General features: G+C 54.7%; 1 protein-coding gene across 1 annotated transcript; it reads left to right on the forward strand.

Moving 5' to 3' along the window:
* Positions 1 to 10730: 10730 nt before the first annotated feature.
* Positions 10731 to 13614, forward strand: LOC125519846 (heptahelical transmembrane protein ADIPOR1). Its single transcript, XM_048684622.1, has 3 exons — positions 10731 to 11324; positions 11439 to 11493; positions 12549 to 13614. Exons 1-3 carry the CDS (start codon positions 10933 to 10935, stop codon positions 13221 to 13223), a joined length of 1122 nt encoding a protein of 373 aa, XP_048540579.1. The 5' UTR covers positions 10731 to 10932; the 3' UTR covers positions 13224 to 13614.
* Positions 13615 to 15424: the final 1810 nt, after the last annotated feature.

Raw genomic sequence — 15424 nt, forward strand, 5'->3', positions numbered from 1 at the left:
TGATCTTGATGGAATTGGGAATCAAGGAGAGTGACATGTGATGCACATTGAACTTCATCCAACAATGCGTATCTATAAAGTGCTTCTTCTCTGTCTTTTGGTATTACATGCGTGCAGGCTAGCACATGAAGACAATGAATGGTTAACGAGTTTTAACATTGAGCAAATCAATAAAATGACAACACATAAAGCAACAAGTCACAAAACTTGTGAGCTCGTTGAGTAACGTGTCACTTGGCACCGGTTTTGCACTTGTTTGTAAAAGCCACAATATTTGTTGACAACCTCTTGAATGTTATACCATCGATAGTTGAGCGACTTTGGATTGCGATCATGGAACTTCCATGCAGTAGGGAGCATAACATTTTTACTCATGAAACCAATCATGCACACTTTGCTAAAATGTCCCGCCCTTTTTGCTCCATGCCATGAAATAGACCGATACTAGTTGCCAACCACACCTCACACAACAATTCATCCTTCTTTAGGGAGAAATTTAGTTCTCTATTCTTCTTTGGGCTGGCACCCGACAACCAGTGCTTGTCCAACTACATGTCTGTTGGGTGTTCGACTGCAACTATTCCTTTGACCGGGAGGTCTGCCCTTGTCAGTCTTCGTAGCCGCCTTTTGTCATGGATAATGTTCAGCATCGCCTCGTCGTCTACCGCCGCCCCGCTTGGATGAGGCATTCCGGCAAACAATGACCTGGCACCGACGGACAATAGCTCCACAACCAGCATCTGCGACCGAACCAACGCCGACAACTATGATTCCGTGAAAATGTAGTGGTGTTGAGATCGGCGGTGAACGGGACACGATGGACGGAGATTAAGTAGGATGTGGACTGCTGCTACGATTGCCCGGGCAACACCAGCGTGCAGGCGCGCTTTGTCGAAGGGGGCCCGCCCTGACCAGCCGTCTTTGCATCGCCCGCCTTCTTATTTGCCTTGTAGCGGCGAGCATTGCGTTCCACGGACACGACCTTGCGGGCGGCCACCACCCTTGGGTCCTTCGGCTGCAGACGACCGAACGGCGGGCCGGTCTTCCACGCGGAATAGTGACAGGAATTTCCAAATGCACGGGCTCCCACTTAGTTTTGGGCGGGCTGGGCATGTCAGAGTCTGACGTGACAGGCGTCTGGACTCCCCTAAACCTCCCCGTTGGTGCCAGTTCGTGGGATATCGAACATCTAGACAAGTCTGAAGAATTTTAGTGACCAACATTGAATGACAAAATCAAGACATTTAGACACGATTTGGTGATCTGCTTTGGAGTTGCCCTTGGTACTGAAAAGAAGTGCCCTACATACCTTAAGGGATCCTTAAACTACATGAGTCTGTCCCAACAACATGGTCCTGACTTTTTTTTATCCAACACGGCCCTGTATTCGTTTGTGGACGTCTTTTCCCCCCTCAAACCGGGGGGTGGGGAGGGGGGGGGGGCTTTATGGGTGTCTGCACCGTTGTCAGGCACGCGCCTGACAACCCACCCAAAACCCTCTTCCTAGCCCGCACCCTTTTTTGCCTGAAGCGTTCTGCGTCACATTCATGCTGGCCAATAGTGGCCGCGACCTCTCACTAGGGCTGGCATTTTAGCGGTGCACCAGTCGAGAGCGTTGGCTGCTGCACGCGTCTTTGCTCTGCATTAAAACGCCGTCCGTCCGCCCACCCGCCTTTATTAAACCAACACGTGTGCCAATGAATCTACTCTGGTGCTGACACGTTCATCCGCCTGCCAGTCAGCATTAAACACTATACCCCGCCTCTTGTCTCCTAGCATCTGCCGCTATTTAAACGTGGGTAGGCGTCGGACAGTAGCCGCACTATACCTTCGCTCTCATCTCCTCTTTGTAGCACCCACACCATGTCCTCGAGCTCCAAAGCCCCGTGAAAGGTCTATCCGGCAAGCAGAAGAAGGAACACTCCGGCATTGTAGCCAGCTGGGTGGCTTGACGAGCCAGTCGGATGCAAACAGGCTTGTTGGCAAGCTCTCTGGAGCCGGAACCGGCGGCACCGCCAGGCCGTCCTCACCCGTTCCAGGCTGACCAATGCCATAGCCCGCCAAATCCGCCGCGAGCGATGGCGGCAACGACGACTGTCTTCCCTTGCCAAAAACCAACCGATGATCCGGTCTTCGTGGAGGCGAAGGCTATTCTTTCCCTCCCACCGAAGCATTTAGCTCCGAGGCGCACGGTGGTCTGGTGAGCTTGTTGCTGGACATAGAAAAGACGTGTCGTGGAAAATGGGATCCGCCGTGACTGGCGGTAGACTGGGTTAGAATTGTATAGCCTGGTCTGTTATAATTTATTTGAAATATGTTCAAAATGTAAATATTTTTATTTGGTTTATATGAAAATCATCCGGTTTACACGAATTTTCTCAGGCCTATCGAAATTGGTTTTGAAATGTATACAACTATGGTTGAATGGCGGGCTCCCGCATTAGTACCCGTAACTGTCCCATCGGTCCGTCCGTTTTGGGAATCAGCGTTGGAGATGGCCGAAACAAGTGCTCTCCTAGAGGCGGTCGTTCGTTGGTTGGAGCTTCTCCTAGAGGCGGTGCGTTTCACTCTCATTTGAACACAAAGTGCATGTGTACACACACGGTGAGCACGCACGCACGCACGTACGGCCTAAACATAAACAGAAGGGAGAAGCCAGCGAGCCTGCTTTGACCGGCCGATCACCTGGGTCGGCTCCGGAACGAGACCATCATGGATTTTATTTATCACATCAATCGGACACGCCGCGCCGATCATCAATTCCGTTCGGTCACAGCGACACGAGACGGTCGCCGGTGGAGCGAGTCGTGTTCCTCTTTTTATGTTAGAAACAAATATTTTGATAATGCAACTTGATGTATTGATCGGTGCATAGCGCACGTATATATGGAGTACAAGGTGGACCACAACCTCAACTATACAATGACTAGGAGGTGGGCCGGACTATACAATATACATGCACAAACCATATATTCAACACCCCCCGCAGTCGAAGCGTCGCCGGAGACGCAAAGACTGGACCTGAACTCCTCAAAAACAGAAGTAGGCAGTCCTTTTGTCATAACATCGGCAAACTGTTGCGCCGTCGGGACATGGAGGACCCGGATGCGCCCAAGGGCCACCTGCTCACGAACAAAGTGTATGTCGAGCTCAATGTGCTTCGTTCGTCGATGATGAACCGGGTTGGCGGAGAGGTACATGGCGGAGACGTTGTCGCAGTAGACGAGTGTGGCCTTGTGAACATCACAAAGCAACTCCTGGAGCAGCTGACGAAGCCAAGAGCATTCGGCAACGGCGTTAACCACTGCCCGATACTCTGCCTCGGCACTCGAGCGAGAGACTGTGGGCTGTCGCTTGGAAGACCAAGAGATCAGAGACGGCCCAAGGTAGACACAGTACCCCGAAGTGGACCGTGTGTCCGGGCAGCCAGCCCAGTCCGCATCAGAGTAGACGACGAGGTCGGTAGAGGCGGAGGCCGTCAGTGTAAGTCCCATGGACGTAGTGCCGCGTATGTAACGGAGGATACGCTTCACCAAGGTCCAGTGAGAGTCACGCGGAGCATGCATGTGAAGACAGACCTGCTGAACAGCATACTGCAAGTCGGGGCGCGTCAGAGTGAGGTACTGCAAGGCACCCACAATGGAGCGATAGAAGGCCCCGTCGGATGCGAGAGAGCCCTCCAGAGCTGAAACCTTGGCCTTGGTGTCAACAGGCGTGGGAGCAGGCTTGCAGTTAAGCATGCCGGCACGATCGAGAAGCTCATGGGCGTAACGCTGCTGGTGCAGAAAGAACCCATCTGGCCGTCGAACCACCTCAATGCCGAGGAAGTAGTGGAGGGGCCCCAAGTCCTTCAGGGCAAACTCATCGCGAAGACGAGCAGTAAGCCGCTGGAGAAGCGCGACAGTGGAAGCCGTCAGGATGATGTCGTCGACGTAGAGCAACAAGTAGGCCGTGTCAACCCCGTGATGGTACACGAAAAAGGACGCGTCGGAGCGGGTCGATGTAAATCCGAGCGTCTGCAGGAAGGCAGCGATGCGCTGGTACCAGGCCCGAGGTGCCTGCTTCAACCCGTAAAGAGAACGGGAGAGCAAGCACACATGATCCGGATGTGTGGCGTCGACGAAGCCGGTGGGCTGCTCACAGAACACCTGCTTGGCGAGGTGGCCGTGCAAGAAGGCGTTGGAGACGTCCAACTGATGCACGGGCCAAGCTCGGGAGACGGCCAGCTGAAGCACGGTGCGGATCATGCCCGATTTAACAACCGGAGCAAAAGTGTCGGTGAAGTCCACGCCCGCACGTTGCCGAAAGCCTCGAACCACCCAGCGAGCTTTGTAGCGCTCGAGAGTCCCATCGGGACGAGTCTTATGCCGAAAGACCCACTTGCCCGTGATGATGTTGGCACGAGGTGGCCGAGGGACAAGCTGCCAGGTGCGGTTCCGTTGGAGCGCATCGAACTCTTCCTGCATCGCAACGAGCCAATGAGGGTCCCGAAGGGTGGCTCGAGCTGACGATGGGAGAGGGGACGGCTCGGAGACGGAAGCGGCGAGAATATACTCATCGCGGGTGTACCGCATACTCGGGCGGAAGGTATCGGCCCGAGAGCGAGTCATCGGGCGGGGCAGCGAGTCCGGGGCGACGGGCGAGGACGAAGAAGAGCCCGCCGCCACTGAGGCCGCGGGTGAGGCCGCCGCGGGCGAGGCCGCCGGCGAGGGCGCGGGGAAGGCCGCCGGCGAGAGCACGGGGGGCGCCGAGGAGGCCCAAGCCGATGGTGGCGCAAGGGGCGTCGCAGGCGCCGAGAGGGGTGCAGCCCCTAAGGAAGCCGGCCGGGGAGGAACTCGACCCGGGGCACGGGGGGCACCCTCAAAGCCAGGGGGCGGCCCGAGAGAGGCGCCCGAGCAGCCGTCACCAGGAGCGGGCAAGGCCGCAACATCCGAAGGTACCTGCTGAAACGGAAAAACCATCTCATTAAAGTAAACGTGTCGGGAAGTGATGACCCGATGTGAGATATGATCATAACAGTGGTAGCCTTTGGTGCTGGGGGGATAGCCAAGAAAAATACAGGCCATGGACCGTGGTGCGAGCTTATGAGAAGTAGTGGAAGCGATGCTAGGGTAGCACAAGCAACCGAAAATGCGAAGCTCGGTGTAGGAAGGTGGCGTGCCGAATAAAAGATGATGAGGAGCAAAATTCCCGCGAGTGCGACAGGGACGGATGTTGAGGAGTAGTGATGCGGTGGCGAGCGCGTCAGGCCAGAAACGTGGTGGCACGTTGGCGTGAAAGAGGAGGGTGCGAACACAGTCATTAAGAGCAAAGCACGCGCTCAGCGCGGCCATTTTGTTGCTAAGTGTACGGGCAAGTGAGACGAAAAATCGTGCCGTGTGTGGCGAGAAGGTTGCGGATTGCAAGATTATCGAACTCCTTCTCGTTGTCTGTTTGCAACGCATGAATGGGGCGACCAAACTGCGTGGAGACATAGGAGTAGAATGCGGTGAGAGTGGCAACAGAATCCGACTTTCGTCGCAACGGGAAGGTCCAGACATAGTGCGAAAAATCATCAAGGATAACAAGATAATAGAGATAGCCCGTGTTACTTGCAACAAGAGAGGTCCAAACATCACTATGAATTAACTCAAATGGGTATGAAGCAATATGCGAGGAAGTGCTAAAGGGTAAACGAGTATGTTTGCCGAGACGACAAGCATGACAAGTGTGATCGTCGATCTTATTACACGTGAATGCAAAACTGCGAAGAATATGACGAAGGGTGGCAGGGTTGGGATGACCAAGACGAGCATGCCAAAGGTCCACTCCAGCGGAAAGCGCCATGGGTGCAGCGATGGAGGATGTGGAGGAGTGGACCGGGTAGAGATCGTCGGGGCTGTCACATCGGTGGAGCACCATCCGGGTACGAGCATCCTTAACAGAAAAGTCAAATATGTCAAATTCAACGGTGACAGGATTTTCACGTGTAAGAGAACGAACAGAAATAAGATTTTTAATGATATCAGGTGAAACGAGTACGTTAGAAAGATGTAATGAAGCGGAGTTAGAAGAAAAAGCAGCATGGCCGACATGAGTGATGGGCATGGAAGAACCGTCGCCCACGGTAATGCGAGCAGCAGTGTGAACAGGGTGAGCGGTAAGAAGGTTACCGGGGTTGGCGGCCATGTGAGCTGTGGCTCCGGTGTCCATGTACCAATCGCCACCGCCGGTGTACTGCTGTGGCGTGGGGACGGTGTGGAGGGCCGCTAGCAGCACGGGGTCCCATGGTGTCGGCGGGAGGGCCGGGGCCGACGGCAGAGGCTGTGGCGGCGGCGCCACGAGCCCACCGGCCGGAGGCAGCCCATAGGCCGTCGAGGGGCCGTAGAGCGGCGCCGGCGGATATGCCTGAGGGGCCGCGTACAGAGCCTGATGAGGGGCCGGGCGGGCGCCAAAAACACCGGGGACGGGGGCGCGCGGTATGGGCATGGAGTATGCGTGAACAACCCCCGTCCAGGGGTTCTGGCCGGCCTGCCAGGGCTCCGGCGGGAGCGGGTGCTGCGGCTGGAGCGGCGCCCCGCCATGGGCAGCTGGCGGCTGCTGCTGCTGCTTGCGGCCACCTCGGCCGCGACGCCCGCCCCGACGCTGCTGCTGCTCGGTGGGGGACGACAGAGGGGCCTGCGGCGGCGCGGGATATGGGAACCCGGGAGGCGGCTGCACGTGGAGGGGCCGCTGGGCGGGCCGCGGCGGGGGAGCCGGAGCGGTGGGCGGCGCACCACCGCGGGTTCCGGCGGTGAGAGCCGTATGGGTGGCCCGGGCGCGCGACATCCGCATCCTCTTCTCCTCTAGATTCAGGTACGCGACGATCTTGGGGAAGGTCGGGTTGGTGATGAGAGGGATGTTGGAGGCGGCATTCCCGAAGTCTTCGTTCAGGCCGACGATGAGAGTGCTGAGGAGGAGCTCGTCGGAGACCTTCTCGCCGAGGTCACGGAGCTCATCGACAAGCTTCTTGGGGCGCATGCAATAGTCGTCGACCGACGAGTCAAGCTGCTGGCACCCAAAAAACTCGCCTTGCAAGAAAACCTTGCGTTGGAGCGCGTTGTCGGTGAAGAGGCCGTTGAGCTTAGTCCAAACGACGTGAGCGTCATCATCGACGAAGACCATCATGTGGAAGAGGTCCTTCGAGATGGTGGTGTAGAACCAGCGGATAAGAGTGGCGTCGATGGACGTCCACTCCTCATCGTCCTTCATGAAGCGGGAGTCCATGGAGCCATCGATGTGATCCCGGAGATTGTACTCACGGAACACAAGGGAGAAGTACGTCTTCCAGACATAGTAGGTGGAGGTGAGTTGATCGAGGACGACAGAAACCCGAGCGAGGATATTGAGATCACGGATGACGACGGGATCAGGGCCGTCGAAGGGATTGGTGCGGCGGCTGCGGGTGGTACCGGTGGAACCGGGGGAGGCCATGGCCGAGAGGGGAGGGCGGCGGCGCATGGTGAAGTGGCGCGGCGGGAGGGATGGCGGCGCGACGCGGGTGACGGCGCTGCGGGTGGCGGGCGGAAGCGCGAGGCAGCGGCGGCGCGGCGGCGGCGGCACGAAGTGGCGGCGGCGGCGGCGATGGGATCGTGGCGGCGGCGGCGGCAGGAGTTAGGGTTAGGATCGTAGGTATGATACCATGTTGGAAACGAATATTTTGGCAATGCAACTCGATGTATTAATCGGTGCATAGCGCACGTATATACGGAGTACAAGATGGGCCACAACCTCAACTATACAATGACTAAGAGATGAGCAGGACTATACAATATACATGCACAAACTATATATTCAACATCTTACATTCAATTGAACGAAATAAGTGGATGAGGGGACTGTGGCGGGGGGAGTTTTCAGTTAGCTGGAGTTGGTTGGGAGCCGCCCCAGTCCCCAGCTACTGCTAATCACTTACTAATCAGGTGAGGTCCAACCCAAACCCATATTACTCACCCGAGCCCCGCAAGTTTTCTTTTCCTTCAATTCAATTCAATGTATGGTTGCCTGCACTGCACGCCACACACACATACTACGCACACACGCAGAGAGAGAAAACACCCTGCAGGCAGAGGCAGAGGCAGCAGCTTATCGCTGTGGCGAGAGGCCGGGAGTATAGAGCGAGAGAGAGAGCGGTGCGTCGGCTGGCCAATTAATTCTGGCAGGTGGTAGGGATGATGGGTGGCCAGAAATCGCCAACTACTCAGCTTAAACGGGTCAAAACCTCGAACGCCAGGACCCGGACCGGACCAACCCGCCCAGCCACCCTACCCTACCGCCTCCACCCGTTGCTATCTCTCTCTGTGTGTATTCATTTTCCTGGCGAATTACGACTCGTTTATGGCCACTCCAACGCGCGGAACAGAAGAGATCGCAAGCTAGCTGCCTAGAGTAGGAGGGGTCCCGTGCCAAATGTGTACGAGTACAGTATAGTACGTACACATTAATAAGTTGACACGGCACAGGGCTAGCTAACCGAGTTTTCCCATATGAAAGAGACAGGTTCAAATCCTGCCTTTTCTTCTCCCATCACGCGGCCGACGGTGGTCATTAAGGCCGTTTCCGTGCAGATTAACGGGGCGCACAAGAAGCTCAACATCCAGGCACGCACACCCCCACCGGGTTTGATTAGCGGTGCCGGTGAACTGGCCCTAATCACACAAGGACTTGAGGTGCTTATAGGGGTATAATGTGCACATATCCGTTCATATAGGCGTTAGTATTATGCTTCTCAACGAAAAAAAGGTTGTGATGATCCGAAACAACATAGTATCACCCCCTCCCATGAAAAAGTCACTCGGTCCATTAACAAAAATGCAGCATCACAAGCACCTCAGGAAAACAGTAAAATAAGAAATTGCATCTGCTTCATTGGGGACTCGGTTGCCTTCTACACTGAGAATGAGGATGGCTAACCGACACTGCACTTCCGGAGTCGCCTGGCTTCGTTGCCCGCGGAAGGGAATTCATCGACGCTATGAACCGGTGCCTCATAGGAGAAACCATCACCAAACGAAGAAGGATCCGATTGCAAACCACATGCCGACCGAAGCGACCAACACCGGCTTAGCTCCCGTACGTCCCCACCATCACTTGCCGGTGTCGTCATAACAGTCATCATTGAAGCAGGGCCCAAGTCGAAGAACAAAAACCCTAGATGTTGCCACCGTCGCCACCTAACCGGCAACACCTGTCGGCCAAAGGACCACAAGAAGATAACCCGCTTGTCAACCTCTCAGCACCGAGCCTCCCCGGGATGGAGCTGGGATCGAGGGTAATTTCTAAACACCAACACATTCGTCCAAACACCATAAAAGGAGAGACGAACCTAACCCTAAACTACTAACCACACATGGGACAAGGTTCAACGCCCCCCCCCCCCCCCCCCCCCCCCCCCCTACGCCACAGTCGATGGAGGTGAGCGAAACCCTAGTCCGCCCGGTGGTGATGTTAAAAAAACACAACATTGACAATCACAATTTCAAAAGTTTGAGCTTAACTTTTACGGATGGCTCACGTATCAAAAAGAATACAAGAAATAATGAGATGTGCATGGTCATATACCGGCAAAGCTAGAGAGTAGGCCGTAATTTTAAGGATCAGTATCATTTCTTTCTTTGGCCCACAAACCCACGGTAATAGCAACCCAGTAGCCTACCCATGCATGAGAGCATCAACTAAATCGCTCGACCACCACTCAACCAGACTCCCAATCACCATCGTGACTAGGAAAATATCAAGTGCTACCAAGACTTAGGTGCTACCATGATACGGACTTCTGGGCCGTCGGATTATCAGATCGGATGGCTCTCAATAACTATGTAACAGTTGCAAAAAAGCCTTCGAGGGCATAGATCCATCAGATCCAACAACTCTCATATGTCGTTCGATCTAAAAATCCGATGGCCTAGATGCCCGTATCACGATAGCATCTAAGCCTCGGTAGCACGAGATACTCTCCTGTCGTGACTACCCCCTCTCCCGCGTGCTCGCTTCGCCATTGTTCCTCTCATCGGCACCGCTGAAGGGCTCAACGAGTACACGTCGTCGAAAAGTTACCTCCCCCCCCTGTGCCCGCTTCACCATTGCTCCCCTCGTCAATGCTGCTCAACTGCTCAACGAGTGCACGTCATCGAAAAGTTACCCCCGGCCCCCTCCACCGCCGTCGCTTGTAGCGAGGCTTGATTGACCCATTTATGTCATACTTGTGCGAAATATTGCATGACAGTTGGACATAAAAATCTTTTTGAGCGTGCACACCATCCACTTCATTCCTGAGTCTGCTGCCACCGGTGGCCCACATGCAGGTGGCTAGTTTCCCACGGCTACCATTACACGCAGGTTTCTTTTTTCTTGATAAAACACTAGGTAGCCAGTATTGAATGCCGGCATTTTTCATTCGTTTTCGTCCTCCCTTTTTCCCACCCAACGGTAGCGATGTGGTTGCCCCTCCCCCCGTCCTGCTCCACCTGCATTTGTCCTCATCAACTTCACTGCGCATCAAGGCAGAGTCTTTCCAATGAGTCTTTCCAATTGTCTATTTTCTTCCCGGAGCTTTGTAGCAATGAAGGTGTACCAACCCGAGAAATGTGCGCCTGCACCACATCCCCGGAGCAACATATGCGTCCCCATTTCAATCAACCAATATCGTATAAAATGAGCATGAAAACAACTGAAGTCGCATACATACGCCGTATCCTGGACTCCACCCCCGGCCGTATCCTGTAGTAGATTTCTTGCCCGGCTTGTTCAGGACAAGCGGACCTGCCTGCGGCGCGTGTGAGCGAGCGAGCGTCCTTTTTAACCCCGGCAACAGCCTCGCCCCTTTATCACACACACGCAGCCTCTCTGCTCCCTCCACCCCCCTCTCTCCCCGTGAGAGCTCTAGTGAGAGAGAGAAGAAAGGGGCCGGCGGCCATGGACCAGGAGAGCAGCATGGGCGCCGGGCAGCTGCAGGAGGAGGAGGCGCCGGCGGCCATGGCGAAGTCGGCGAAGAGGAGGGGCAAGCAGCAGAGGAGGGAGGGGGGAGGGGGAGGGAGGAAGAGGCGGCAGCAGCAGCAGCAGCAGGAGTACCGGCTGGTGAGCTACGAGGAGCTGCCGGAGTACATGAAGGAGAACGAGTTCATCCTCAACCACTACCGCTCCGAGTGGCCGCTGCTGCACGCCTTCCTCAGCGTCTTCTCCTGGCACAACGAGACCATCAACATCTGGACGCACCTGCTGGGGTTCTTCCTGTTCTTGGGCCTCACCCTCTGGCACCTCGCCCAGTACTTCCCCCAGGTCGCCCACCTCATCGGCCACCTCTCCTGGTAATTCCATTTATTATTCACCTTCAGAGTTCAGAAATATCCTTCAGAGTTCATACTATACTATCTTCTTCACTGAAATTGAGTAGCTAATTTGTGTAATTCTTTTCACTGCAGGCCCATCTCCAAGGTCGCAGAGAATGTCTCCAGCAACATAGGCGACGTCCTCTCCGTGAGTAGTACTACCAGCACCTTCATGCCATTTTTCTTTCCTGAAATACCTTTTCACTTTCCTGTGATAATAATCAATAGCAACGAAATAGTTATAATAGAGCCCGTGCAGTAGTAAAAACTGGCATGTAGGTTATTTTTTATGAGATTTTGCAGTGAAAAATTGGCACTGTGTATGTCCTACACCCATAAGTGTCCTCAACTAATATGAGGCGAGGATGAAATGATCTGTCAGACGTGAATTCCTGCTGTCTGGCAGGCAGGCACATCCACATGTCTTGGAGATTCAATTCAATTGATCACCTTCTCAGTAGCTAGGAGTAGTACTAGTAGCCACTGTTGCCTTGGCTGTCCGGTATCTACGGGTAGATGATTCAGACTTAATTTCGATGCTGAGTGGGGCATGAGGTTCAGGTTGCCTTTACTTGGCCAACCATGCTACCTACCTAACCCGCAACTTTTACAGTGCTATGACAAAAAATATACACATGTTCCTTTCAACCACGACAAACTTCATTTTATCGTCATTCTCCAGCCTCTGCATCGAGCGATGCACACACGTAATCGGATAATTAAGCAGCCACGGAAGCAATCAGACGTGCTTTCTGTTGAGTGATGTGATCAGGTTAATCGTCCTACGTATCCCCGGCGCCGCCTGCGTGATCCGGGAGTTTATCCCGTGTGACACTTCCCCTTTCTGTTTTGAGGTGATGCACCGTCCGTTTTTCACATGCCACCCGCTCACAAGTCTCACGGCTGGTTCTGCCTCTGCTTGCACTGCCGGCTGGTACACTCAACTGGCCGGGCACGCATAGTTGCACACGCATGTGCATGCAATCCATGGTGAAAAACCTCCATTAACCACCTGCATGGTCACATGCATGGCATGCATGGCCATGATCACAGCGGTGGTTGAAACTGTAGCGTCACCTTTGTTTCCTCCGGCAATCATTTGATGCCTCCGTTTCATCCTCTAATCATGCATGGTGAATTGGTGATGGTGGTAACTGAGATTTGACTGACATGTGTTGACGGTGGATTTTCATTTCGTTTCAGGGCGCGGCGTCGTTCATGCAGGCGAGCCCGGGGCTGGCGATGGCGGCGGCGGCGGGGGTGGGGCCGACGACGCGGTGGCCCTTCTTCGTGTTCCTGGCGGGCGCCATGTTCTGCCTGATGAGCAGCTGCGCGTGCCACCTGCTGTCGTGCCACTCGCACCGCCTCAACCTCTTCCTCATCCGCCTCGACTACACCGGCATCGCCGTCATGATCGTCGTCTCCTTCTTCCCGCCCATCTACTACATCTTCCAGTGCGAGCCGCGCTGGCAGGTCGCCTACCTCTCCGCCATCTCGCTCGCCGGCGCCGCCACCGTCTACGCGCTCATGTCGCCCCGCCTCAGCGACGCCAAGTACCGCGCCCACCGCGCGCTGCTCTTCGTCGGGATGGGCCTGTCGGGCGTCGTGCCGGCCGTGCACGCCGCCGCGGTCAACTGGCACGAGCCGCGCCGGAACGTCACGCTGGCGTACGAGGGCGCCATGGCCGCCTCGTACCTCGTCGGCACCGCCTTCTACCTCACCCGCGTGCCCGAGCGGTGGAGGCCCGGGATGTTCGACCTGTGCGGGCAGAGCCATCAGATATTTCACCTGCTTGTCATCGCCGGCGCGCTCGCGCACTACGGCGCCGCCATCGTCTTCCTCAGGGTCCGCGACGAGATGGGCTGCCCAGCCAACTGATGCGCATGCCATCGATCGTTCACAGTACCGTCAAATTCTTAGTAGTTAAATGGAGACACTCTGCGTGGTCTCTGCATCCATCCGGAGATGGACACAGCCCAATTATTACCATCGAAATGGCGTTTTCCCGTGAATGCAGATGATACAGCAGATTTGAGACCAGCAATTAAGAAAGGCGTTTTGCTTGCGAGATTGGTTAATTTGTTTGTAGCAGTTAGTTATTTGTTTACAGTTTACTGTGGTGAGTGGATTGATGCATGGATGATACAGCAATTGTTAATTACAGCTCTGAACCTGTACATAGAGATGCTCATGGCTGCTTGTTTCTTTGTATAAGATGTAAAACAAGAAGAAAAAATTGTGCAGGGCAAGAGTTACTCGTCCTTGTCAAGGCTTTTGTTTTGTTGCGACGTCTCAACGGCCACCATGCCATTACTTCCACTTGTTTTCGGCCATACAAGTGTTAGGTTGATCTCTATCCCGTTCGAACCTAACGGATCGAACGGGCCCTTGACTCGTGCCCTGATTGGGGGCGCCCAACCAAACCATGGTTGGTGGGCCCCTATGACCCGCACTATATAAACAGAGGTGAGGGACGAGACACGACTTACGAGGTTAATCGCTGCCACAATTCCTACCGACACTCCTTTCCGATCTATGGTTAGCGCGGCGCTCACGGGAAGCACACCACCACCGTCATCTCTGTCCACATCGCCGCCGTCATCACACCACCATGGCCGGCGCTGGATTGAGCTCATCTGCACCTAAAGAAGGTAGGTTCACCGGATCTACTAGCCTACTCCGATCTAAGGCCTATCAATGGTTTCAGAGCCAGATCGGGCTAGTTGATTTCGGTACAAAGAAGAAGAGAAAAAAAGGAAAAGAAAAAGAGATCCCTTCCCCAAGAACCCTAATCAGAGGGCAAAGGAAAGTTCACCGGCAGAGGGCCTCGGGTCTCGCCGGCAAAGTGCGCCGCCACTTCGGCCGCGCCGTTCCTCTCGATCCCCACACGCATCGGCAAGCCGAGGTGCGGGGAAGAAGAACACAACCTCCCAACGGGGCAAAGGGCATCGCGAACAAACCGCTCGACGGCGGCGCGCTCACCGCAAGGTGGACGCGCAGCCGGCGAGGGGGATGGTCACCCAGCATAGGAAGCCCGCTGGATCTCTCTCTCTCTCTCTGTTGTTGTAAGCAGTGGCAGAGAAGAAGAGAAGAAAAGAAAGGGGGAGATGAAACAGAGGGTCGCGCGCGCGGTGCGGTGGCTTCAGGTCGCCGTCGCCGGCGGCCAGACCTAGCTCGCCGGTGGCCTCGGGCCTCGGGCGAGGATCCAGATCGGAGGACGGGCTTCTCTCTCTCTGCCACATGATCAGCAAAGAGAAAAAAGGGGGAGGGAGAAAAGCTCGCGAGAGCGGTGGCTATCAGCCCCGTCTCCGGTGGCCGGCGGCCGGCCTGGTACCGCGGCGCGGTGGCCGTCTCCGGCGACCGGGCGTGGTGGCCCGACGACCTGGACAAGGGTCGTCGCCGCTGCGAGCAAAAGGATGAGCGACACGTGGGAGGAAAGAATGGCTAGGGTTCGATCGAGGGGAGCTGGATTGGGCGTTTTGTTCGGCCGATCTAGGCGCTGGACCGTCAGGTGAAATCCGACGGCCAGACCGCAAACCCTAGCCAGCCACTGGGCCACTGGGCTTAAAAGGAGCCAAGGCCGCCGCAGCGGGTGCATCCCACACGCTGGGCTGAGGTCGGCTGCCGCAGCGCGCAGGCCGTGGGCCGCGTCGCTCGGGCCACAGGCGCACGTCGCGCAGTAGTAGGCTGTAGGGTTTCTCTACTATTTTTTTTCACAGCAGAGTTTTGATGAACTTTGACCAGCTTTTGGGCAGATCTTATATATAGTTTCTATGCAAATTTTTCCAACGAAAATTTTGTTTAGAAAATAGAAAAGTTTTCGAATATGAAAATAGAAAATTTTCCGAAAAGAAATGTTCATGAATTTTTATAAAGAGAATAAGAAAGTTCATGATTTTTTATTCGGTCAAAGAAAAGTTTCTGTAAATAATAACAGGTTCATGAATTTTTATTCATGTTTTCCCGCTGCGTAAATAATTAATGCTCTTTTACACAGAAAATAAAAGTTTATATAGTATTATGTTTTTAAGAGCATGTTAAAGTGATTATTAGAATGAATATGATTATGTTATGTTTAT

The sequence above is a fragment of the Triticum urartu genome, chromosome 7, assembly GCF_003073215.2.
Source record: "Triticum urartu cultivar G1812 chromosome 7, Tu2.1, whole genome shotgun sequence".
NCBI lineage: Eukaryota > Viridiplantae > Streptophyta > Magnoliopsida > Poales > Poaceae > Triticum > Triticum urartu.